The sequence below is a fragment of the Macaca fascicularis genome, chromosome 1 (assembly GCF_037993035.2).
Source record: "Macaca fascicularis isolate 582-1 chromosome 1, T2T-MFA8v1.1".
Classification (NCBI taxonomy): domain Eukaryota; kingdom Metazoa; phylum Chordata; class Mammalia; order Primates; family Cercopithecidae; genus Macaca; species Macaca fascicularis.
Genome location: NC_088375.1, coordinates 117,791,375 through 117,818,740, shown reverse-complemented (window position 1 = coordinate 117,818,740; position 27,366 = coordinate 117,791,375). Strand labels below are relative to the sequence as shown.

General features: G+C 46.8%; 1 protein-coding gene across 5 annotated transcripts in view; it reads right to left on the bottom strand.

The window, feature by feature from the left end:
• IGSF3 (immunoglobulin superfamily member 3) overlaps positions 1-27,366 on the bottom strand; it is a 93,223-nt gene that overhangs the window by 4,768 nt on the left and 61,089 nt on the right. For 2 of the 5 annotated variants that reach the window (XM_005542202.5, XM_005542203.5), the window contains exons 6-11: positions 27,194-27,253; positions 24,326-24,727; positions 20,687-21,091; positions 9,605-10,015; positions 5,554-5,961; positions 338-826 (exon numbers count right to left, since the gene is read on the bottom strand). In XM_005542202.5, the coding sequence (XP_005542259.3) occupies positions 338-826; positions 5,554-5,961; positions 9,605-10,015; positions 20,687-21,091; positions 24,326-24,727; positions 27,194-27,253 (2,175 nt within the window). The remainder of the gene's footprint in view (positions 1-337; positions 827-5,553; positions 5,962-9,604; positions 10,016-20,686; positions 21,092-24,325; positions 24,728-27,193; positions 27,254-27,366) is intronic. The other 3 variants (XM_005542204.5, XM_073998235.1, XM_015430540.4) reach the window with 2 other exon arrangements.

Genomic DNA, 27,366 nt, shown 5'->3' with positions numbered 1-27,366 from the left:
AAGGGTCAATTATATGAATTAGTATATCCAATCCTACCATATCTCAAATCCTACTAACAAATGCCCATGACAGTTAAGAAAACTGTTAATAAAATTAGCTGGGTGTGGTGGCAGGCACCTGTAGTCCCAGCTGCTCAGGAGGCTGAGGCAGGAGAATGGTGTGAAAGCTTGCGGTGAGCAGAGATTGTGCCACTGCACTCCAGCCTGGGCAACAGAGTGAGACTCCATCTCAAAAAAAAAAAAACCTGTTTATTAACCCATAATCAAGCTCACATTTATCTTCCAGACACAACCGGAACCAACAGTGACATCCTTCTTCTGTACTTGAGAAACTCACTTGTATCTAGAACATGGATGCCGATGGGGGCCGACTCCTCTTCTGTCAACCGGTACCATTCCTTCTGAGGGCTGGGCAGCCACTCCTCCACGCGGCAGGAGTAGTTGCCCGTATCTCGAGGGCTTGCCTGCAGCACTGTGAGCCGGTAGAGCACTGGGGAGAGCCTCTGGAAGCGAAGCCTGCCCTCCCAGGGACTGCCCTCTGGGCCAAAGACAGCATCTGGGCCCACGCTCAGCAGGGCCATCCGCTCTGTTGGGTCATCGTCGTCATCCTCCTCCTCCTCCTCCTCCTCCTCCCCCCTTTCCTCTTCCTGTTCTTCCAGGCCAGGGCTGCTCCTTTTCCCCCCAGCTTTAGTCCTCAGGGAATACCAGGCCACAGCGAAGCGGGAGTCCTGGCTAGAGCGGGACACGATGCTACAGTCCAGCTGGAAAGCTGCCTTCTCAGAGACCGTGGCATTGGGGACCACCGTGTCCACTTGCAGGGAAGCATCTGGGGAAGGACAAGGGACAAAGAAGAGAGAAGGGGTTGTTTAAATTTATTTGCTCAAAATAAACTAAATGTCCATCATTAAACACATGATAGTAACATCCATACTATGGGATACTATGCACCTATTGAAAAGGTATAGGCAGTGCTGCAGGTGGAAGTTGATCCAAAAAAATTGTTAAGAGTACAGAACAATGTTACTGTCCATGTCACTGTATGCAGAAAACATATTTTATTTTGACATACATGTCTGTTTATATCTGCACAAAATATCTGAGGAAGAATTCATAAGAAGCTGGTAACGTGGTTCCTTGTGGGAATCCTGGGAGGAAGGGATGTTTACTTTCACTGTAACCCCTTGTAGTGGCTGAAGAGTGTCCCTCCAAAATGCATGTCCACCTGGAACCTCAGAATGTGATTATTTGGAAATAGCATCTTTGCAGATGTAATTAGCTCAGAGGAGGTCTTACTGGATTAGGGTGGGCCCTAAATCCAGTGGCTGGTGCTATGAACTGAACTGGTCCTCCTCCAAATTAATATGCTGACTTCCTAACCCACGATGTGACTACATTTGAAGGTAGGACTTTTAGGAGCTAATTTAAGTTAAATGAGATCATAAGGCTGACTGAGACCCCAATCCAGTAAGATTGGTGGCTTATAAGAAGAGAGAAGTTCTCTCTCCAGGTGCAGGCACCGAGGAAAGACTCTTCAAGGACACAGCAAGAAGGCGTCGTCTGCAGGTCAGAAGAGCTCTTACCAGAACTTAGCCATGCTGGTGCCCTGACCTCAGACTTCCAGCCTCTAGGACTGTGAGAAAATGCATTTCTGTTGTTTAAGCCACTCGGTCTATAGTATTTTGTTATGGTAGCCGAGCAGACGAAGATAACTACTGTTCTTATGAGCACAGGAGGGGACACAGAGAGAAAGTGGCCATATAATGATGGAGGCCCAAATAGGAGTGAACCAGGGAATGCCTGTGGCCATAAGGAACTGGCAAAAGCCAGGAAGCATTCTTCCCTAGAGTCTTCACGGGGAGCACAGCTATGATGACATCCTGATTTTGGACTTCTGGCCTGCAGAACTGCAAGAGAATACATTTCTTTTGTTTTAAACAATCAAGTTTATACTAATTTGTTATGGTAGCCCTGGGAAGTTAAAACACCCATGCAGTAACTTAAATTTAAATTGTGTGCATGTAGCTTATTGCCTAAAACACAGTGAACCCAAGGAGATCAATCTCTCTCCAAGGATTAAAGCCAAATAACAGACGATAAGGTTGAAAGGGCCCTTCCCTGTGAGCACAGATGTCTCAGGAGGATGTACGCAAAGTGTCCTCCCCACTTAGGCGGGAGACACAGAGTACACAGAGAGGGACCCCAAGCAGGTGAGTCACATCTCACAGATGCCAAAAGACTCGAATCTGTTTTGCTTTTTTTTTTTTCTGGCTCACTGTGGTATGTTCTAAACAAATAATTCACTCCCTAACTCCTAAAAGGCCTCCCTTTGGCTCTGTTTATGAAATGTTCGTGAAAGGTGCCAATGTAATGTAAACCAAAGTAGAGATACCAAATCAGATCCTACTTGGATGAAGACCAAATAGGAGCACTTTCCAAGTATGGTCCTGGGCTTTCAACCAATAGGCTTAGTGTCGCTCACAGGTGAACACAAAGCTGGGCTTTCCATTACTCTTGTGGGGGCTCTGCCAAGCCCCTCTGCACCCGCCTCCTGCACCCACCTGGAATCTCAGTGTGCACTGCTGGCACAGGAGGGCTCAGTAACCAGCTACAGGTGGCAGGCCCAGCTCTCTCAGGGACAAGAACATGCTTGAGAACAGAAAATGGCCGGGTGGGGACTATTCAATCAGTTCACAGGTAACTCAAACTCACTCAACTCCTCAGTTCTAACTCCCAGGCCATTGGAGAGCCCTACTACAGACCAAGGGGAGACCCCATACCCCCCACCCTGTGCTTTTCTCCTCCAGAGTCTAAACATAGTATCCTCAGGCTCCTGGTGACTGGCTAAGGTATCAAGGGACGTGGCCCTGGGCAATGTGCAATGGAACTTATCATGGCCAGGGGCAAGATGGCTACAGACCATCAGGCATTTAGCTCGAAACGCCTCCTCCCTCTTCACTCTCCTTTTGCTTTCTTCTCTTTTAACCAGTTAACATTTTCCTTGGCCCCTTCAAATGCCTTGCCTGCATAAATGACTCAATACAAGTTTTTTGAAAGAAATTAATTTCCACCTTCCCACAATCTCTCTTCCCTTAACATGTTTCTCTACCAATTTGGTTCCCTGCATCTGCCCCCGTCTAGAATATGCCAACCCTATTCCCTGTTTGGACTTTAATACTCTCTTCTTTTCCAAGTATAAGCCACAGAAAGATGCCGACTTCTGCCACTGCTGTCTGTGTGATGCTAACAGCTCCCCTGGCTCTCACTGTGACCGCCGATTCCTGGCCTGTGTGTGATGATTGTGGTTTTCTCCCTTCCCCAGTTGTGTGTGCCAAACACAACTACTAATCGACTCATCTGCAATCTTAGTGAGGGTGGGAGCCCTTCCTTCCATGTATTTCAGATTATAGTGAATGTCAACCCTCAGCAGCCGAAGGTGATTATTTTCCTAACAATACTTTTAGAGCTACATTATTTCAAGTCTTCCATGTGTTTAACATATCCCTCCAAAAAAAAAATCTTTGAAGTACATCTGCACAATGAACGTTACGAAGCCAGTAAAAATGGTGGCTATGAAATGCTTTCACAGACATGGAAAAATGCTCAAAAAGAAAGTTGAGTGGGAAAAAAGATCACATAAAACAGTAAGATCCTGACTTTGCTTACAGACAGAGGAAATATGAAGACATGAGGCAAAGATCAAAAAATACACACCAAATTATTAATAGTAGATATTTGTAGGCCGTGAGATTATGGCTAACTTTTCTTTTCAAAATTATACTTTTCTGTTTTCCATTGTTTTGTAATTAGTACAATCAACCTATGCAATCAGGGACAGATGGACAAATGGACGGGAAGGCAGAGGCTGATCCAGGCTTGCTCACAGGGTTGAACAGGAGGCAGACACAAGGCTAACGGTTCAGGTCCATGTTGGAAGCACACAGTGTGGCAGGAGGGAAGCCTGGGTGGTCACTCCACCTTCACCTGCTAGCTGGGTGGTGATTCGCTCCAAGCTTTGGTTCCTCATGAGTAAACCTTACCACTCAGGGTTATTGTGAAGACTGAACATAAGTCTCCTAACTATGGCTGGGATGTAGACAGATGTAAACATCTGTCTCCTCCCACTCCATCTGGGGGCCTCAGTGGTGACTTGCAGCATGGGTGGGAGTTGAGGCAGGGGCACTCAGCTGCCATTCTCTCAATTTCACCTTTGGGAAAAGACATGCAGCCATTTCTAGGCAAGGTAAAAAGCAAAACATATATATAAATACATAAAAGCTCATGGAAAAATAGGAGCTAACTCAAAGTGGAGGTGATTTCCCCTGCAGCTTAGGCAAGACACAGGCGAGTGAGATACTGCCCATTTCCTGTAACCAGGGCTGCAGCGCTTCCCTGAAGCATGTTCCATGACGTAAGGGACACCACCCTGGAGATCCAATGTTCCACCAACAAAATGAGCTGCTCTACTCAGACATAAAGACGTGATGAAAACTTCCAGTAGTGCCCCAGGCCACAAATGTGAATGTCAGGATGCTCAGAAAACAAACAAGATACTGATGGGGTCACAAATTCACTTCTGCTCCAGGTCCTTACAGGAACCATCGACTTTTCATTCTAATATGAATGGATGATGCTGTGATGTTGCAAAGGACATGGGAATCCTACACACCGTAGCTTTAATTATGTGTTTAAATGTGCAACAACAATTATATCTAGTAATTATATGCATTTAGATATTTAGAAACAGCAATAAAGGCAAGAAAAACAAAAGGCCACACAGAATAGTTATTAGTACTAATAAAATTATTGGGACCAGGCGCGGTAGCTCACACCTGTAATCCCAGCACTTTCAAAAGCTGAGGCCGGGGCGGTGGGAGGACAGTCACGAGGTCAGGAGATCAAGACCAGCTTGGCCAACATGGTGAAACCCCGTCTCTACTAAAAATACAAAAATTAGCTGGGTGTGGAGGCATGTGCCTGTAGTCCCAGCTACTCGGGAGGCTGAGGCAGGAGAATCACTTGAATCTGGGAGGCGGAGGTTGCAGTGAGCCGAGATAGCGTCACTGCACTCTGCACTCCAGCCTGGGCGAGAGAGTGAGACTCCATTTAAAAAAAAAAAAATTATTGGAAGTCAAAGAGTGAAGGCTGCACACAATTCATTATTTTCTATTTAAAGCATGTAAATCGATTATTTTCCACTGAAAATCCACAAGCCAAATTTTCTTAACAACATGGTTATTGTTTCAAGATTTTTGTCATATCCACCATTTGTTCAAGTCTGGAAAAAGGAAATATTCTATGACCTGGAAAAACGAATGGCCAGATTTTATTCTAATTAATAAATCAAATCACCTTATGCCAAAGCCAGATGTGCAATTTTCCATTCACAAGAAAACAAATTCAGGCAATTTTGAATATAAATGCATACACATGTAGACACTCATATATTTAACTGCAAATAATTTATTAATAAACTAATTTTATCCAGTGCATAAAATAGTTTACTTAAATGGGAAACACCAGAGGGAGTGGAAGCTTGGGGACATGGACTCTCACCTGGTCGCATGACTGTCAGAGCTGTCTGCCCAGCGGTGTCCTCTGCCCGCTTATACCACATGCCACTGGGGCTGGGCAGCCACTCCTCCACGTGGCAGCTGTAAGTGCCGCTGTCCTGCACAGCCACGTTCTGGATAAAGAGCCGGTACACGCCGGGGGAAGGACTCTCCAAATGCAGCCGCCCCTTCAGATTGTTCTTGGCTGCCTGCTCTCCGTAGTGGAAGGTGGCGTCACGGCTCAAGCGGGCCACAGTCTCCCGCTCAGGGTGGTTGGGCTTCCATACGAACCATTCCACCACGAGCTGGGAGGTTATGCTGGTACGGTTGAGAACCACACACTCCAGCTGCACCTGCCGGGTCTCCAGAACCGACAGGTTCCCCTGGGCTTGGCTGAGCCTCAGGCGGCTGTCTGGAACAGTAAGGAAAGAGACATCAGTGACAAGAGAACAACAAGGAATTCGTATGCACCCTTTCCCAGGGTACATGAATGGGTGCCTTCCAAATACAGAAGGACGGCAGCACACACTCCATCAGAAGAAACGTTTCTCAGATGTGGCTCCCTGAACATTCTGAGTTCCTTGATCATGTGTTAGAATGCCTGGGTTTCAAGGAGTTCAATGTTACAATAACAGCTGTCCCAAAGTCATAGCCCTCATCAGTTCTGATGCTCACAGGAGGATTAGTGCAAGCTGTAGAGACTGCACATCCAAATGACAACGGACCACAAAGCATATGGCTGGCCGAGGCAGGTGGCTGGGAAGGGCCAGGGAAGGGGATGGTGAGAAACCTCTGAAAAGCAAGAGTAAACTTTTAAAACTGACCATATGATGGCTAGAAAATGATGGGCTGCCAACCACAAAAGAACTTCAGGGGAAACCCAGTTTAATCTGTTCATGTGTTAGCCCTAAGAATTATAGTCCTCAATTTCCTTACAAAAACCCACACAGGTTCCCTCTTAGGTTGGGAATGGAACTAGTATGACATCAGCAAAGAAAAGACTGCCAGGCAAGGTGGCTCACGCCTGTAATCCCAGCATTTTGGGAGGCCGAGGTGGGTGGATCACTTGAGGCCAGGAGTTTGAGACCAGCCTGGCCAACACGGTGAAACCCCATCTCTACTAAAAATACAAAAATTAGCCGGGTGTGGTGGTATATGCCTGTAATCCCAGCTACTCTGGAGGTGAAGGTTGCAGTGAGCTAAGATCGTGCCACTGCACTCCAACCTGGGCAATAGAGTGAGACTCTGTCTCAAAAAAATGAAAAAAAAAAGAAAAAGAAAAGATTGTTACTGGTGGAACTGGGTGCTTTGAAAACTCAGCCAAGCAGAGTCTCCTCCAGTAGAAAAATGTCTTGAATGACAGCATGCCCCGATGGCATGCTTGTAATTTCACAGGGGCCCAAATAAGTCTATCAGGACCAGAGATATCTAGAAGCTGTGACACTATGAATGCACAGTAGCACCTCAGGAATGAGACTTCTGAGTGACATCAGAGGAGGGGAGGATGGGCACTTTCATTCCTTACTTTCTCCACACTTCAATACTGCCTGGATGTTTTACAACATTCATGATTACTTCTGGAATTAAAAAGTCAGAAAATATAAAACAACAAAATATATTTTAAATAACCAGTCTCCCTTTCTCCCTCACCATCCAAAAAATAAAAGAAGATATTGACTCTGGTTGTCTCAGGGTTGAAAGGTTATTTTTTTGTTGAGTTTTGTTTTGTTTGGGGCAGTTGTGTGTGTGTGTGTGTATGTATTTTCCAAAAGCTCTGTAAGTGTAGGCTTTCTCAGCAGGGAAAAGAAAAAAACTAGAAGCAGAGAAAAAAGAAAGAAAACGACACAAATCAAAACTGTCAACTGAAACGGGGAAAGCTGTTTTACTCGGTGTCCTCTGAGTTCCATGTTTACAGTGTTAAAGTTCACTGTAACCGAGACTTCACTAAATGTGTTGAGGGGGATCCTTCTAGTCCTTCCGCACTATCCCACTTAGCTTGACTGTAGTCTCAGAGAGGGAACTCTCCTCAATAAATTTAGGATCCTCCAAGAATCTCTTGGTTCCAGTACAAATGAGGAAAGGAAAAAATGATGATGACTAGAGCGGAAATGCAGAGTGGTGGGGGTGCTCATGTTCTTTCAGTAGAGAAAATAATCAGAACTGAAAACAGATCAAAAATAGGAACCAAAAGAACACTGGTGGGCCTAATGACAACCTTCCATTTTCAAAAGCCCCAGGGACTGGCCTGAAGTCAGGACATAGGTCACCGAAAATGCCAACGGGAATCACTTCAGACCAGAGCTTCCTGTTTAACGCACCAGCAGAGGTTAGCAGAAAATGCCACTGTGAGGTCAGTGAGAATCTCTGGAAATATCATATCCTCAGGCAAAGGAGGGGAACAGACCCACTGCATTCAGCAGGGGACAGGCCACATCTGGAGTCTGGTATCGAGTTCCACTGGCTTACTGAACAGACCTCCTTAGGAGACAAGTAATAGTGAAGAAAACCAAGTCCCTAGGCTTACTCAGGAGGCTTCAATTCTAGTAGAAGAGATAGAACACAAATGTGTATATATATACATTCCAGTAAAAAAATAATAAAACATAGTAACCGATAAATCAATTATAAGTAAATACTTCATAATTACTTATATATGAATAAGTAAATTAACAGAATGTCAGGTGGTGATATGTGTTGTGAAAGGGCCAGGGAAAGGAAATCTAGAGTGACAAGGGGGCTACATTTAAGTTAAAATGAGCTAGGAATCCCCCTTCACAGAAGAGCAAGACAAATGAATATCTATGGCCAACATGTTCCAGGCTAAGAGAACAGTAAGTACAAAGGCCTTAAGGTGTTCAAGGAAAGCAACCATTTATTCCTTATTCAACCAATATTTACTAAAAGTACCATGCCAGTGGCTGAAGATATAAGATAGAGCCCTGTCCTCAACATGCTTACAGTGTAGTATAGAAGAAATGCAAACCATTATTAGACTCTGTATTTTAGAAGGGACCCCTATTGGTATAGGAGAAATCAGGGTAGGCTTCTTGGAGGTGGTGCTGGATGAAGTCTTAGGGATGAGGTGAAGACAAGGGAGAAGCAGCAGGAGAAACACATTCCAGACAATGAGGGCAGCACAAGCAAAGGCATGGAGATGAGACGCTGAGTGGTAACACAGCACCTCCCATGGCCCATCAGGAAGGATAGGCAGCGACAACAACAAATTGTAGGGATGTGAGAATGAGGGATGGAGAGGCCCTTAAGGCTCCACTATGTGAGAAGAAGTTGAAAGAACTAGAGATCTTTAACAGAGAAGGGGAGATGGAGAGGGGCCTACACTTCATGTATTTGAAAGGAAATGACCCAGACCTCTCTTCGGTTGTTCCAGAGGCAGATCTAAAATGGGAAATTACAGGACGGTGAACTTTTTAACAATCAGAGCTGCCCGAGAGTGGAACTGAGGCTTGCGGAGGGAGTAACTCTCCCTCTCTGGAAGCATTCTGGCAGAGGCTTAGTGCCACCTGTGAGGCAGAGGAATAAGGGCTACACCACGGGGTCAAAGGGCCAGAGGAGGAATGATTCAGTTTGGAGATAGGAAGGGCTTGTCTGGGCTGGGCTGGGAGCTAACGAAGAAGGGGGATACAGATGCATAAAACCAGAAAATGCCTTCTAGGTAGGAACTCTGGGTGTGAAGCTGGTGCCAGCCCAAGATTCAGGGTGCAAACTGCAAACCCAGAAGGAGATTCAGGAGCTGCCATGAACCCTGCCTTGCCACATTTTGCTAACCACAGCCGCCCTGCTCCTTGGTGAAGATGGTGTTCACAGAAGCAGAGTCAAGGATGTTTCCATGAGTCTGCCATCAGCATCAGAACCCACTGCAGGTAAAATGGATGGGGTTGCAGTGTGCTAGGGCGATGGTCTGTGTACCTGCACCCACACCCAGCATGCACCTTGCAGACAGTCTCTCCACACCAGCCCCATAGAGCCCCACCCACCCCCAGGCAGTCTCTGCACTAAACCCACTGGCCCAGGACAGCCGTGCCATGCGGCCTTACCTGGCTGTTTCACAGTGACTTCTGTGCGCCCAGAAACCTCCTCTGCCAGCTTGTACCAGGCGTAGTTGGGGCTCAGCAGCCACTCCTCCACGTGGCAGTAGTAGCTGCCGCTGTCGCTGACCTCGGCTCTCTGGACCGTGAGGCTGAACAGACCCCCCGACACATGCCTCTCAAACTGGAGCCTGGCTCTCAGGCCCTCCTCCTCGGCGTAAGTGCCGTATTCGAAGGCGGAGTTGTGGGTGGTCTTCAGGATGAGCTTGCCGTCCGCATCCGAGGGCTTGTGGACGTACCAGAGCACCGCAAAGTGGGAGTTCTGGCTGGTCTGAGACTTGACTGAGCAGTTCAACTGAATGGGCCTGTTTTCCACCAGGGTGAGGGTCCTCTTCGATTTGCTCACCTGCAGCTTTGTCACTGCAAAGGAAAGAGGAACAGAGGAATCGCCACACACTCCCAGAAACATGGCCCATCCACCTCCAGGCCAGGTCTCCTCCAGCACAGTTCCTGGGGGATTTAACACCGACTGGCTTCAGTGTGCGGAAGGCAGCACGGAGCCTAGGCCACCCCTAAACATCCTTCCCCGTCTCCTCCTTGCCATACCCCTGGTTTAGGCCTTCACCATCTCCCCCCTCTCCGCTGCCTGCACAGCCCACCATCACAGGGCCTCCTGGGGTGATCCCGCTGAAATACAAATCTAGCTATATCAGGTCTCTGCTTGAAAAGTTTAATGGCTCCGAACTACCTAAGGGCTAGAGAGAAACAATTCCTTTTCACAGCACAAAGTCCCTTCAGGATCTGGCCTTCACCCAAGTGTCCTGACTCATCTCTCACGACTCACCCTCAAGCACCCTCCACAGGCACACGCACCTGGTGCAGTTTCCCCTGAGCGCTGGCCTTTGCCTTGCTGTCCTCTCTGCCTGTCTCCTTCTGTCACCTCCCACCCTGACCCTTCTCTCCACTTATCCCTCACTCCCGTCCCCCTGGGCTCGATACCCTTCCTCAGCACCCTCTATATATCTCTGGGCTGTGTGTCCTCATATCTCTCTCCCATATCCTAGATGGTGAGCTCCCCCAGGGCAGGGATCAGGCTCTTTCCACTCAATCAGCCAGTATTTACAGAGGCCCACTCGGTTTCCCACAGGATGCTAAGTGCTGGGGATGCCCTGAAGAGTAAGCCGGAGTCCCAGCCCTCATGGGGTGGACTGCCTAGTGGACATTCTCATCGATGCAGCCCCAGAGCCTAGCACAGCGCCTGGTCCAGGAAAGCGTTCAATCAGTGCTTGCTGAAATAGGTGAATGAGTGGGTGAGCGAATGAGAGCGCATTGGAGAAACACAGCAACAGGTAAATAGAGGATGCTGGGGGGGAGGGGGCTTCCTCTGCAGGAGTGAGAGAGAAGGCCAAGAAGACAGCAAACCATGGGACAAGGCAAAGCCAACTGTAGTCCTCCCTCCTCCTCACTGTCTCACTCCAAAAACAGACAAGAGGGCAGCCTGTGGAGCGCCTCCCCAGCAGCTAGTGGCAAGAAGCCAAGGTGTAATGAAATCCATCTTAGGAAGGTGATTTGAGATCTTACCCACCCCATTCGGCTCTGCGTTCCCCCACCCACCCACCCTCTCCCGCTACTAAAAATGAAAAAAAAAAAAAAAAAAATTCTAAGTTCCTCTTAGGGAACTAATAGTACAAGCATTGTTCCACCTCCACCACTCTCTTCACACTGTTTTTCGGCCACAGGGACCAAACCACTTCCCAGCTGAGAAAGAAAGCAGGGGCAGGGTGCAGATTCCACCCAGGTACAGCAACCTGGGCCTCCTCCAGCTGAACTTGTGTGGAGGGCAGGGGCAGGGGAGGGATGCCTGGCCAGGCTCCAGCACTTTGCTGGTCAGACTCTGTTTCTTTAGTCCAGCTCAACCCAGGGAACTGCATCTAGACCCAGGACCCAGCCCACTGGTCATGACCCTGGCCTGCCAGCTTGCTTAAGCTTGGCTTGGCAGCACCAAGGGTTGAGTCCCATGCATCACGAAATCAAAACTTGTGAAAGCCACAGACTGCCACTTGGTCTCCCTATAACACACAGACAAATGTTCTGAATGGATGGAAGGATTTAGCAAGCCAAGGTGTGGCAGAGTCCAATTCCCAATGCCATGACTGAGCAGCACTGAGGAGCATCTCCCAGCGGTGAATCAGACATTCTCTCCAGGAAGACCTGTTGAATTCACAAACCCACAGACCTTCTCACACCATCAAGAACACACCAGGCACCATTTAGAGAGAAATCCTGTGTGCCACAGCCCCACCCTCCCGGGTTCATCTTTTTTGTTAGCAAGTCCAATCTTCTGCCTTCTCCTTCTTCAAACACAGGAAGTCCTCTAGGGCACATTAGGAATCCAGGACAGGGTTTACCATTAAGCTCCCAAGCTCTGGAAACTAGATTCCCATTCGCTTGCCAGTCGACTTTTCAGATTGGATTCATATAATACTTGAAACAACCGGCTCCCTTTTCATTCCTTTCCAACCCAATTCACCGCATGCAAATGATATCTATATCAGTGCAAATGACACCACCTGAATTATCTGGTTCTTCGCCAAAAAAACTGGGTTGTTCAGCAATGGAGTAGAAAGAGCTTTAAAATGTATTATTAATTGGGGCCAGATTATTTTTGCAACTGTTACTAAGGAAACCTCAATTGCTATAGTAACTGCATATGTTAAACTGGAATCCTATGACGAAACTTCTATTCAGTCACATGGTCTGAGAACAAGAATCCAAGGAAGAGAAATGTTTCAAAGCATTTCCATTTTTTTTTTCTTCCCATGTCAAAATATTGTGAAGTGTTGAGAAGCTTGAAAGAGAGGCATTTTTAAAATTTGGTGCATGTCTGACAGGTGGGCAAGGGGTCAGCTCCTGTTCTATGCTCTGGATTTCCTCCCACATCTCCAGGGCAGGTAGGACCTTTCCTGAGGCACGGGGGAGACTGGAATCTCCATATACAATTAAGGAGCCCTCCCACGTCCTGCCACAGCCCTGCCCTGGGCGGTGTACAGCTTGAGTGCACCACCTTCCTCCGCAGCGCTAGGAGAGCCCTGCCCACTCAGAGACCACAGGTGTTTTCATCTTCAAAATAAGAACAATATGTCTCTATCTCCATTAGGAGTTTTGTGCAGACTAAAAGCAATTGTCTATAAAAGGAGTTTAGCACAGAACCTGGTATACAACAAACACCCAGTGAATTTTAGCTATTCTCATTCCTTTTTGTTTTCTGTGCCTTGTCCCAAGTTCAAAGTTCAACACTTAGATTGGGAGTTGTCAAGCATAAGTGGCAATCTTCCTGTTCAAAGTGCTGTTCTTGGATCAGCAGCACTGGGAGCTTGTTAGAAATGCAGACTCTCAGGCCCCACCCCAGACCCAGTAAATCAGAATGTGCACTTTAACAAGATCCCCAGGTGATTCACACATAGCTTCAAACCTGAGAAACCCTGGACTTGGCCGTGTGAGTGAATGGACTTTGAGAGGCCATAAATACAGACGTGAAAGAAAAGACTAAGGCTTGGTTAACCCCCAACAGCGAATTGGCAGGAGGAAGAAAGAATCCAGCAAGGGACAGGAAGAGAGAGCCGCTCCAGCTCACGCCAGCAGCCGCGTTCACAGCAGCCCCCAGGGGCCGGGCCCTGCTTAAGGGAATGGCCCTTTCTTTCTGCAACTGGAGAGTTTCCTTCCCAGGCTTCTGATTAAAACTTGAAAGATCTGTGTTTTGCATCGTAGGAGAGGCTGTTGTGTTTGTTACAAGCCAGGATAGGGTGGTTTCAAGGTGAGACATCAGGAAGAGGGAAGAACTCCGTAGCGGAGACCAGCAGCAGCTTTCTCAGCCAGCCTACCCTCCCTTCGGATTCCACTCTGTGCGTGCTCTTCTCACTCAAAACTCATTTATGTCTTCAATAAAGGATTCCCTTACGCTCCACTATAGCTCTGTTACTGCTGCCTTACAACGAAGGTAATTTTTCAACAGTCTTCTCTTACAAAATTCTAAGCATATTCAGGGCAGGGACTCTGACCCAATCATTGTTAAACTAATCAATGAATGGTTGAATAAATGTGGTTACTTTTTTCAAAGGAGAGGCAATTCTGATTTTGATAGAAGAGAGAACATTTTGAAAGGTATGTGGCCTCTGAGCTAGGCCCTGTGAAACAAGCAGAGAAGGAGAGTGAAAGGGCATGTCAGAGAGAGAGCACAAGTGAGGAAAGAGGACAATTACCCTGTGCAGTCTATTCGGGGAGGAGCACGTGCTCAGGTGCAGTGGATGAGGTTAGAAAGGTAAGCTTCGGCCACACTGCAAGGGGCCTGGAGCTTGTACTTCATCCTGACCACCTGTGGCCCTCAGGGTGCACGCCATGGATCTGCAGATCAGCATCACCTGGGAATCTGCCAGCCCCTGCTAAGTCAGAAAAACTGCAGGTGAGGCTCAGCAACCTGCAGTCTTATGAGCCCTCCAGTCCATTCTGATGCACACTCAAGTTTGAGAAGCCACAGCCGTGCTGCTGAGGTGGTTGCCGGTAAGTCTGAAGAGAGCGGTTTCTGTGCAGTGGTGTGGAGGAAGACACTGCTCTTTATGAAAGAAGACAGTAATGCCAGAGATAGAGGCGGCCAGTGGCTGTGGCAGGAGAGATGTTTCAAGTGGAGGGACGCAAGTCAGACGAGAGACAAGGAGAGAATGCAGGGTGAGCTGCCTGGGAAGCCAGTGGCATAGCTGCCTGCCAGTCAAACTGTTACTACCCCTGAGTCCCTCTGTCCTTAACACCCCTTGGCTCTCTGCTCTCTCCACATGACCATTCCCTATTTGGGCCCCAGTGATCTCTTTCTCATACTCTTATAATTGGCCTGCATCCCTCCCTCTTAGCCTAACCACAGTCAGGGGATTTTCCTAAATGGCAAGCAGGGCATGCTACTGCCCACGGCTGCCCACCCCACAGCCCGTGACAGCAGTTCTCAATAAAGCAGCTAATCGCAAGCAGGTCTCTGGTTGCCATATTGATTTGGGGAGGGGTATATATTCAATGGAATAAAGCCATTGAAGAAGTAAAATCCTATCTGGGACAACTCCATGCAACAAAACTCTGCCTCGTGTCCTGTGTGACTTTCGAATGACATTCATATGGGCAAAACTTATGCCTCTGAGTCTAGAACCTACTTTCATTTTACTATCATCACAATACTTTTATTTTGCATAGTTTTAATATGTGCCAGGTCAGTCAAGAGAAGATTTTCCTTTGTTTTGTTCAGAATTGTAGCAAGACTTACTCAGGACTTCAGAAACCCTGTCGGGATGGCAGTCCTGCTCAGGATGCCAAGTCTGATACAGTGACTGTCAGTGTGCATTTAGAGGCAGCATTGACTGTGACTGTGCCCCCTAGCATAGCTGTCCTGAGCATTTACACATTGAAACACATTATTTTACTATGAACTACTTTTTTAAAGAAACTTTCTTTATCCCACAACTAGGAGAGTATAGCAAATTTTAAAGATGATACGATTAGGAATGTTATATTGTATATTAATTTCATTTCTGGGTAAAGGGAATATAAATTATTACAAAAATGGAGTATATGATCTGCGTACGAGCTAAAGTCCTATTTCTGAGTTTAGGATATTCTTATTTATTTAGCAAACTTTCATCTGGTCCTATGTGCTCAGCACTATTCTAGCACTTTATAAATATTAACTATTTGGTCCTCACCAATCCTATGAAATAAATATTATTCCCAATTTTATAAAGACACTTGCCCACAGTCACACAGCGGGCTCAGTGGTAGAGCTGGAATTCAAACCCAGGCCGTCTGGTCTGTCCTTGCTTTTAGCTATTACATATGCCCACCCTCACCCCATGCTCCCATGTACAAAATGGACTTCTTGATCCCTGCCAGCTTGCCTAGGGGTGAACCCCTCCTAGACCCCATGCTTTAGTCATCTCAAAATAAGCATGTGCTCCCACCCTCTGTGACTGACTGTATTCACACTCTTCTCTGAGCCCGAAATGCTGCACTCCTCCTTCCCAACCTACTGCCCTCACCCCTACCCGACTCCCTCCTCACACCTCCGGCCCCTACCCCTGCCCTGTGCTGGCTCTGCCTCCACACCTGTAATGCTTTTCTGCTCTCCTCTGTCCGTAGACCTGCTGCCTCCCCCAGAGCCCGCAAGACAGGAACATGACACACCCATCTCTGCAGCCTCACCAGCATGGCAACCTGGCACTTAGTAGGTGCTCAAACATGCATGCAGAGAGACAGGGAGGGAGGGGCAAGGGGAAAGTGGCAAGAGTCTGCAGGTGGAAAGAGCTAATGAAGGTAACCCAGATGCGCCCTACCCTGCCTTACCTGTCTGCAGGCAGGGCAGTGACCCTGGCTCATTGATGCCAAAAACAAGTGCCCCGGTGTTACTATGACAACAGGCCTGAGGCATCGGGGAGGGGCTGGGCACTCCTCTTAGGGCTCTTGCACTCATGCCCATTCTATCTTGGCACAGACAACAGGTAGAAGCCACCTGGGATGGAAGAAGGAGAACCCCAGACTCCCCTGAAAGAAGGTAGAGGCCAGTCCTCTGAGGGATGGGACAGCCAGTCACCCACCAGAATGCAACAAGGAGAGCCAGTGTTCACATGCTCTGGACTCAGGGAAGTCAAAGAAAAGCCCTCTGCTATCCCAATCTGCCAGGTCAGCAATAAGAAATAGAAGAAAACCGATTTGGCAACATCCAGAGAGTATTAAATATTCATCCTGACTGCCCATCAGTAAAATCCCAGCAGAATACACCCTCTGACAAGTCGGCTTTCCACCACCGGAGGCTGTCCTCCTGGAAGCTTGTTTATGGCTTTGTCAATTTTAATGTACAATATTTAATAGCCAAACCAAGATATTGTCGTAAACAGTTGGAAAATGAGTGCTGACATTTCCCTTACTGCTTCTGTATTTAGGGATGTGTAATTGGTGGGTGTTTTGAGCTAAAGAAAATCAGAAGGAAGCAAGGCAATTATGCTTCACAATTAAAAGAGAAAAGAACTGATTAAGAGCTAACAATCAAATATGTGAACTGGCTGAAAGTCTTGCCTAAGCGCCCCTGGAGGGGTCACGCTACGTGATCAATGGGGATCAGACTAAGCTAGAACAACGGCAACGTGAGAGTGACAGCATTCCTTGAAGATTCTGTTGGGGATGTGCATTTGCAACAGGAAGCACGCACAGGGAATGGTCAAATAACACATCCACAACAAGTCAACTGTGCCATCCAACCAGAGATTCTGATGAATACTGATACGGGGGCAGGATTAGCAGGTGGCTCCAGCAGGGACGAGTCTGGGGCACAGACCACAAAGTAGATTGCTGCGATAAGTGATCTCACAGCAGTGGAAGGCTGATGGTAAATGGACCAGCGTGAGTCAACAGTCCCTGGATTCCTATTTCATTCCGACGGAATAAGAATATTCAACACAATACTCTTTAAAACAGGGGTAGCAGGGGACATTTCTATGGAAGACACCAGAGCAGGGCTAAGAATCTATGTTTTGAGGGGCAAGGTATGCAGGGAGAGCAAAGGAAGAGAGGACAGCGCTGGTTCTGAGCTCTAGTATCCCCAAGTCTTAGAGCCACCTTGTGGCAGAAGTTGGAAGAATCAGGAGTTAAAAGAGGCACAAGATAAAACTTTTACACCATCAGCAAACTGTCTTGAGGAACCTCCACGAGTGTCTTATGACCCCAACTTCCAAAAAAACAAATTTAAGGATTTGCTAAAGGGGATTAGGAAATCAGGGGTGGTTAACCAGAGAGAGGAAACATTAAATACAAGTATACGGTACCAAAGAGGATTCTTGAGAAGAAAAACACTTGTCTAGAACATACAATAATAAAATTAGGAACTTGGACTCTGGAGCCAGACTGCCTGTCTGGACTTGAATCCTGGCTCTGCCACTTACTATGGCACACTGGGCAATTTATGTAACTTCTGTGTCAGTGTCCTCATCCGTGAAGCTGGGTAAAACGGTCCCCCTCACAGCACTGCATGGATTAAGGAAGGAGGAACTAAGTTATTATGTGTAAAGCATTCACACTGGTTTACAAGAAATGCTCAGTGAATATTAGCTGCTACTGTTGTTACTACCAGTAACACTAGTGCCATAACTCCGCCACATCATCAATCTACAAGGAGAAAATTCTTCTGTGAAGGACACCATTAACTGAATGCAGAAAGAGTAATCTCTGATTACACAGCCTTTAAAAAGGTCAAAGTCTCCCTATCTCAATTACTTTTTAACAAGGCACACCTGGATTCAAATCCCAACTGCCCCCCCCTACTCACTAGGTGTTTAATTTGAGCAAGTGAGAACCTCTCAGAGCCTCTGTTACTTCATTTGTAAAATGGGAAAGCAGTATGTTCCTCCCAGGGTTGCAGTGAAGATTAAAGTGAGATAATATACACCAAGTGTCCAACAGTCCCCAGCACACAGTCAGCTCTCATGTATTTTTCCACTTCTATTTCCCCAAAATGAATGCACCAGCACCAAAGTTTATAGGAAAAAGAGTAAAAACTCATATGAAGCTCTCTGGAAAATATTAAGTACTAAACACATAAATATTTAACAGAGGAGAGACAGTAACACTTAAGGGGATGCACTCTCCTGGTGCCTCAGCCGCCCTCTGGGAGTCCTGCACGGCCTCAAGCACCCACCTTTGCTCTTCCTAGCCTCCAAAGGGCCATAAAAGTATATTACTGTGCACCTTTAAGTAAAGGCCTCATAACAGCCCAAGTACAGTGATACTCCTAAGTCCCCTCTGCCAACCACTGTTCATTCTCACTTTACAGTGAAAACACAACAGAAACCAACTCAAGACACCCGAAAGATGTCCTCAGAGCAGATCCAGGGACTCCCAACCCTCCAGCTACTTTATCTACCCAGGAGGCAATTATGGTATAAAGGAAAAGGTTTGCTCTACAGAAGTCAGAGAGACCTGGGCTCCAATCTCAGTTCAAATCTGTTTTGCCACTTAACCAGCTGGCTTGCCTCCATCAAGATTCCCAACCACTTTAAGTCTTGGTTTCCTCATTAGCAAAATAGAGATACAAACACCTGTGTTATTAGGTTGTGGGATAAATTAAAAAAAAAAAAACATGAGTAAAGCACTAGGCACAAACCTGGCATCCAAAAGGTACTTCATACATATTTTTTCCTGTGTGCCTTTAGTAACACCACAAATTAAATAATTAGAACCTTCAATGAATTAATTCTGGATTCTTCCCTTAGGCACTCCAGTCTTAGATACCAAGTAGTACCAGAAACAGGCAAATACGCGGGATGTATTCAAAAAGGCAATGTCAGACAAGGTCTTGGGGTCAGCATCTCCTCTACCTTCTACAGCTGCAGAACCATGTGACGGGCACTACTGCTCAGAAAACTGACCCTAAGAGCCAGAGGGGACCAAAAAAAAGGTGCAATTACAATCCTAATGTACCACTCAATAATGCAGGCAAGTGGGTACCTCGACATTTTCCACAACAAGGGTTCACATAAAATGGCGTCTCTGCTTAACCTTCCATTAACCTGAAAATCCACTTAAGCAAAACAGCCTCTTCCCCAAGCGTCCCCAAGTTTAGGCTCTCACTGGCCAAGGGAACAGTCTCATCATTTATACCACTCACTTGTTCCAAATCTGGTACAGAACAGAACTCTGTTATGGGGTTAGACGAGGTGAAGGAGAAACCCAAAGGTGACCATTATTTAACCTCACATTGCTGAAAACAACACTTGGCTACCTGAAGTAGTCTAGCAGACCAGGTCTGGCACTAACCATGGCTGTCAGTGGGCAGAAAAATCCTTTTGGCAAGGCGTTCCAGCCATCTTTGCAAAGTCAAACCCTCACCCTTGCCTGCACAGGTGCCTGTTCTAGCCGAGGCATGGGCTGGGCAAGGGAAGGAACACAGGAGCCTACCGCCCGGGCTCCACCCTCCACCAGCTTCTAACCTGGCAGGAGACAAGGACAGACAGAGGAAAACCATAAGAGCTACATGTACTTAACTCCTCCCACATGTCAGCAGAAGAGCCTGATGAAGGTGAGAGTGTTTGCAGAAATCCCCACTGACTAATGCTCCCCAAATTGATGCATCCTTATGATCTGCTTTTAGACAGACTCAGCCTCCATAGAGAAAGGAGCTCAAATTCAGGGCCCATACAACTGGACGGGGCCTGGGTGCAGGCAACATTGTGGGAGAAACTCAACCAGGGTTCAAATCCTGGCTCCACCATTCACTGGTTACATGACCTTAGGCTAGTCACTTAAATCTTTCCTGGGGTGGTTGTGCAATTCTAATAAAGTAATTGACCTTCAGCGCCTCGTATAAAGCAGATGCTCAATAGGTGCCCATTACCCTCCCTCTTTACTCAGAATTTCCTTGCCTGTGAACAGGAGGCAATGATACCACTTCCACATCGTTGTATGAGGATTACAGGAGATGAGGTTAAGAAAAGGGCTTTCTTTAAAGCAATTGGCCTGTGCATTTCACAAATGTGCATGTCTTCACACACACACACGGGTTAGGGAACTGTTCTAGATTAAAGGAGTCTAAAGAGACAGGATAACAAATGTGATGTGTGATCCCTGATTGGATCCTGATTTGAAAGGGAAAGTAACTCTAAAAGGCATGATTGGGACAACTGGGGAAATGTAGGTGATAGCAGTACACTAATGTAAAACCCCAAGCATGCGATAATGGTGCAGTGTGTGGGTAGGTTCTTAGGAGTTACATGTTGAAGTACTCAGGGGAAGTATCCCAATGTCCACACCTTTCCCTCCAATGGCTCAAAAACAACAAAATACACACACACAGAGGAAGAAAACAAATGCTGTCAGACAACTGGCTATCAAGGAAAGGGAATACAAGTGTCCACTGCATGATTCTTAAAACTTCTTATTGATTTGCAGTGTCTCTCAATGAAGAGCTGGGAAAGGGGGAAGTGATGCTAAGGGCTCCATGCACACCTTTCCTTTCCCCTCACATCTGCTCAGGCAGCATGGACACACAGCCCCCAGGTCCGCAGCGCTCACCTGGCTGCAGCACCCTGATCTCCAGCAGGTTGGAGGTCCTCTCCGCCAGCCGTGTCCAGGTGTTGTTGTAGTTCTTCCGCCACAGCTCCGCCACACACTGGTACTTGCCCGCTTCCGTGTCACTGGCTCGGCTGATGCTTAGGCGGACGTTGTTGCTGGACTCGGCCTTCTCGATGGCAGTTCGGGTTCGGAAGCTGGAGGACCTGTCCCCCCACTGGACCCCTCCGTCCCGGGTGAAGGTCACCAAGTCATGGAACTCCACCGTGCCCACCGGCTGGAACCGCCACGTCACCGACACGGGAACCCGGGCAGGGTAGTGGGGTTTGATGATACACTGCAAGTCAAAGGAGTCGCTGTACGTCACTCCCGGTGTCCGGGAGATGGCTGTGACTGCAAAGCCCATTTCTGGAGAGAGAGCAGAGAGATTCAACCAGAGGAGGCCCGTGGCTTTCTCAGGGCAGCGTGACATCAGCAATGGGGCAGCTGGCAAAGCAAGCAAAGTGGAGCAGAGGCTCGCGGGGCCCCTTTTGAACTCTCAGGCTAGTGTTGCTTTTAGTATCCTGCTGAGGCCCAGTCCAAGAGTTTCCAAGACTCCACAGAGAGGCCCACCACAGTTCCCCCTGAGCAGCACTAGCCTAACCCTTCCCAATGAGATCCTTGTGCATTTGCTCCTCCCCTGGAATTAGACACCACAGTCCTCTCGGGGACTGACTGCATGTAGGCAGGGTCGCTCCCAGAAGTCTTGAGATTCCATGAGAAGACAGGAAAAGAAAAGCCCAGAGCCAATTTCCTCCATTGCATAGGAGGTAAACACAACCACACAGCCCCAACACCTCTTTTCCCGGTCCCCGAGCGCACTGGTGCTGAGAAGGGAAGCAGATGGAACTGGCCTCCAGTCCCTCTCCCGCGTCCCTCATGAAATCCAAGAACAAAGCAGGTGGGGACCTCCAGTGGGGTGGGACAATTGTCCTAAATGCAGGGTTCTGCAGTCTCAGCCGCTGTGAGTCTCTCAATATTCCTTATTGAATGGGCAGCACTGCTAAGCCCTAACACTGACTCCTCAATATGAGTACCTCAGAGTTCCTTCAGCCTGGAAATACCGCTTAATATTCATACATTGATCACAATCATAAAGCTAACAGTAGCCAGTATGTATTGAGCACTATCTAGGTGTGAGCATGGTGCCAGCTGCTTTGCTCTCATCATGCTTCACTGAATCCCCAAAACAACCCTGTGGAACAGGCAGGCTCATCATCTCTTCCTGCAGATGTAGAAACTGATGCAGAGAGAGGTTAGATAGATTGCCCAATATCAAGCACTTAGTAAGTCAATGACATAGTCAGTCTCCAACCACATGTAACTGATTCCAGGGGCCTTTTCAGGCTGCTCTACCCACGGAAAGCATAACACAGGGGTTAAAGGCCTAGACTCTGAAGCCAGCAGCCAAGGCTTTGATAACTTCCATTAAACAAGTTACTTAACTTCTCTCTGCCTCTGTTTTCCCATCTGTAAAATGAGTCCCTGTGAAGATTAAATAAATCAGTGTTTGTAAAATATTTCAAATAGTACCTGGCACATGAGATATATTTTGTCAAGTATTTTGTTAAAAAATAAAATAGAAATTTAAAAAAAGTACTTTAAACTCTGTATGTGAAAGACTGGCCACAGGATGAATCTTTTGGCTTTCTATGGTTAAGTTGGCAAATAGGTACAATTTGCTGAAAACTCTGGACCTTCAATTTGGATTTCATAAGCTATCTCTATATACCCTTTAAAAAACTTTACGACACAGAGGCCCATCCTTAAACATGAAGCACCTGTGATGGTTACTGTGCACCTGTGTGTAGTAGGTGTTGCATGAGAGTGGTGTAGGACAGGACCTCAGGGACAGGACCCACAGCAGGTGCTCCTGCCTTCACACCTGAAGGGGAGAGTGCTTCTCCAAGTAAATGACACTGTCTAGTCCTGACACGGGCACATGCCATGGCCACAGAGCACCCAAGCTGCTCTAACTGAACAGTCATAATGGCCCGTTGTACATTTGGGACCCACATCTAATTATACTGATAGGAAAATTCATGTGTGTCATTGTTAACTTTAGACTGAAAAGACAACCTTAATTAGTCCAGAGTGCCCTCCCATTCTTCCTTGTTCAGTCCTTTGGGCCACCTGATTATGGCTCTAGCCAGAGGTATCTCAGTGGTGGAGATCAGGTGAACAGTGATGGCCTCCGGATCCCAGGGCAGAGCCTCTCAGTGCCCCTGGCTGTAAGAACCACCAGACATATGGTGAGTAAGAAAAAACTCAGGGGATAACCTGATACCATAAATTACTTCTAGAGAAACAATCCTCATAACTCGAATCACTCATCAGACATTCCTAACCTTCCAGGATGGTAAAAAAAAAACAAAAAACAAAAAACTACCAGTACTGGACATCCAAAAGTTGCCCCCCAAGTTCCACTTCACTGGGTCCACACAGTGCTGAGTATGGACACAGGAACTGAGCTAATCAGGAAACACAATCACTGGAAGAAGTTTCTAAGACAGAAATCTGAGCTGTATAATTACTGCAAAAAGCAGGTCAATCTTTAGGACTAAGCTTTAGAAAATAAATGTAATTCTAATCTCAGAGGGGTAAGAAAATGGAGGACTCTGTTAACAACAAAAACCACTTGGGGCTGCCATCTTTACTGGGAGTATCCAAAAGCACCACCATCCCTACCTGCAAGGAAAGCGGTGACACAGTCCCAGGGAGTGGGACATAACGTTGCTGAGGACAACCGATGTCACATAACAAGTTTCTTTCCCAGCAAAGCCACAGACTGGTCGTTTAAAATTTAATATACTGATTCTATCCAGGCAGGTAAATGTTGATAGAAGCCTCTTTACCCTATGAGAAGCAAATCTAATCTTCTTTGGTTTTAGCAAATCTCAAGGTATCTTTTCATTCCATGCTAATGAGGGAATAGCTTTGTTAGGTATGGACCCCATTGAGTAGTAGAAACTTGTAGGCTTAGGCAAAGTATTTAACGTGTCTCGGTCTCAGTTTCCTCCATAAAATGAAAGTGTCTGTCACTTGGCTAGGTGGGGATTCAATGGGACAACTAAGTTTAAGTGTTAAGGATCAGCCAGGAACATAGTAAATGCTAAATAAATGCCAACAGGTGATTCTGTACCCTTCTCTGCTCACTTTCAGGAAGGCTGGCCCCTGGGCAGCAGGGCAGGAAAGACATGCCACACAGTGCTCAGTCCCTCTGCTCTCTTGAAGGCCAGGATGGCAGTGGCCACGTTCCTCTACCTGGGGCCACCACTTTGGTTGGGTGGGTTCCCTAACCTGGATAGACTTCTGATAACATCACTCCCTCCCAGCCAGACTAGGAGTAGTCACAGCTCCCAGCTATTGCTATCCCTCAGGAGCCCATCATCCACTGTGGGTCCCTTAGACCCTGCTAGCACCATCTTAATTAATTAAACTCTTATAAGAAACAAAATAGACATAAAGGAAAGTACTTTAACCTCTATATGTGAAAGACTGGCCACAGTTTCCTGCTAGAACTCTGACAAAAGTCAGGATAAGGTGTTTGACACTGAAGCAGTCTCCATGCCAGACCCACCGCCAGTCCCACCGCTCACTCACCAAGAGCTGTGATGGAGATGGGAGTGCTGGCCCGGCGCTCCCCAACAATCTGCCACTCGCCATCCACCGCCCGCACCCATTCAGTCACGTGGCATTCATACTGGCCCTCGTCCTCCTTCCTGCTGTTGAAGATGCCCAGGCTGAACGAGTTGGGCTGCACCTGCTCCATCTGGATGCCCCCAAAGCTGCTGCGCTCCCAGTAGGACGAGCCTGGCTGCACGGTGCCATCCCGGTCTAGCCACATGATATTGCTGCGGCGGTTCTGCCTGTCCACGAGCTGCCAGATGACAGAGAAGCGACCCTGCGGCCTGCCTGCCGTGCGGACGCTGCAGGAGAAGTGCAGGTCCTCGCCCTCAAGGATGACGCTGGCATTGCTGGCCACCTCCACGGAGATGCTGCTCTCTAGGAAGAGGGAGAGAGAAACACACTGGAGGCTTTAACGGTCTCCACGGCGCCCTCCCCACAGAGGAAACAGGAGGAGGGGTGCAAATGGAATCACATTCAGGTACGGTGAGCCTCGGAGGGTCAAAAACACTCTGACACTAGCTGCTGCAAGCCCTGGCTGGCTCTGGGCGTCGCTCCCTGGGATTTTAGATCTGATCATCTAGGATGTTCTTTGCCGTGTGCAGAGGACTGGGATAACAAGGTTCTAAGACCTGAGACTGAATAAGAACCTAAGAAATACAACATAGTGGCATGATGTTCAGGGCATAAAACAATTTATTGGGTAATCTATTCAGCTGGAGTTCCAGGTTTTTCAAGTTGAATTTTCAGCAAGACGAGTAACTCCAAAATCCTACTTCACTTCACTCTTCCTACCATTCAGTACTCCAGCAGTCAAATAAAAGCTGAACATTCATAATGTGCCATTTGAGTCCTTCAGGACAATTTAGTAAATAGGAAAAAAAAAAAAAAACCGATAGGAAGTATTTGGACGATAACGTGTGCTTAAGTGTGGGCAATAAGGGAGCACAGATGGTCTAGTTTTGCAGAGTGCGTGAGGAGCGGGCTTTCATTCTTTCATTAACACACAGGAATAAAACAAAGCCAGCAGCTCGTCATCCACCACTCTCCCGCCTGTCTAGTCAACCCTGGGCTCCTTTGCTCTCTGTCTAGAAACATTCTGCAAATCAAAAGTTTGGGATAAGGATTCCACTCCCTTCCCTGTCTCATCTAGCCTCTGCTGCTCACTTAACTATCTGAATTCACTCAATCGAGTTATTTAAACTCGACATGCCTCAGCCTCTTCTTCTGTAAGACAGAGAGCTACCTTTAATTGTAGAATTCTTTAAATATTACAAAGTAAATGAGATGACACGTAGATTCACCTAACACACAGTAGGTTTTCATAAACTGGTCATCATGATCATGATTAATTTTACTATTCCCCATAACTCTTTGTTTTTATAACCATCACAGAGAGCCTAATTGTTTTAATTATGCATATAGTATTTTGTATAATTATCTATATGGAATTCAGAAGGCCCGTAAGTATTAAAGAACACAAAGTAACTAATTTGGCTCCAATTTTTGGGTACCACCCACATGAAATACATGCAATAATTTAAAACCAAGTAATTAAATCAAATCCCAGATTTTAAGAGGCACACCCAATTACCAAGAGAAAATACACACATACACATAACAATGCATTTGAATCAAAGCTTTTCTCCCCTTTATTTCCCCAACAGGCCGAAACAAAGACGAGCACAGAGACTCAGCATGTAGCTCTTATTATATCGAGGATGCCTGCTACCCATTCTGGATTTGCTTGTTTTATGTGAAAAATAAAAGGTGTGGATAGGGCAGGGAATAGCAATTTTCCCAGGAGGGCAACCTCCCCCAGGAGTCATACCAGGACAATTCACAGAGATGATCAGGCTCCTGAACCGTCACCATGTATAGCACTAATGGTTAAGAGGATGGATTTGGAAACTTCCTAACTCTGTAATCCTGTGGTTCTTCCTTAACCTACCAAAGCTCTCATTTCCAATGTGCAAAATGGAGATACTAATAGTGCCTACTTCTTAGGGCATGACATTGAGAGGATTAGATGAGGTAATTATTTTTCCTCATCATTAATAACAACAATATTCCTCTTTAGATTAAAGACTCATCCCCACTGTTATCAATTCAAAATAAGGGATTAAAAGGGCAACTTCAGCATCAAGGAAGAAAATTCTTTCACTTGTCTTAAGCAGAAGAATGACTTGTAGGACCTCACTCCCATCCACTACTGTCATCCCAGTGGACGCTTATGCACGTCCTGGCTCATTTATTGTAAGGGCTACTGTTTGGTGGTGCTCTGTTGCTTGAGCAAGCCTGGAAAACCCACATAGTTAGCATGTGGGGCTACAAGAAGAAATGTTATTTTATTATAGCAGCTGAGGCAAAGGCAACTACAGACCTAGTGCCTCACTACCCACTAACACTATTTACGGGGATTTCCAGGCCTGAGACAAGGCAGCCGACAATTTTAAACTCTCTGGATTAAGTGAAAACTAGGACAGAACTAATGAAAAACTGAGTACACGTTCACAAATGAAATTTCAAATCAGGAGGTTGATGGTGTAGCACAGGCTAAGCGCAGGGCAGTGGGTTTGGAGTTAGAAGCAAATATTTCCTAATGCAATGCAAGCTCAACCACTAATTGAACAATCAGCTCTGTCACTTCCTGTGTGGTGCTCTGATTTCTTCATTCATTAGGCGGATATCATATTAGCCTCTACAAGGATTTAAGAGGTGGGAGCGGAGAAGGAGATGATATATGCAGAAGCACTTTGGTCTCTTTGGAGGAAAAGCGCCATTAAAATCCAAGGCATTATCACCATTACCGATGTGATTGTTGTTGTTCTTCGGTAGACTTACCCAAGTGGCCTTGGGACAGGATCTGGTGGTGCTGGGGGACTTTAACTACCCAGTTATCTGCTGGAAAAGCAATATAGCAGGCCACAGATCATCAAACAAGTTCTTAGAAGGGGTTGGGGGAAATCTTAGTACAAAAAATATAGGAAGTAAACAGCGTGGCTGCCCTTCACTTG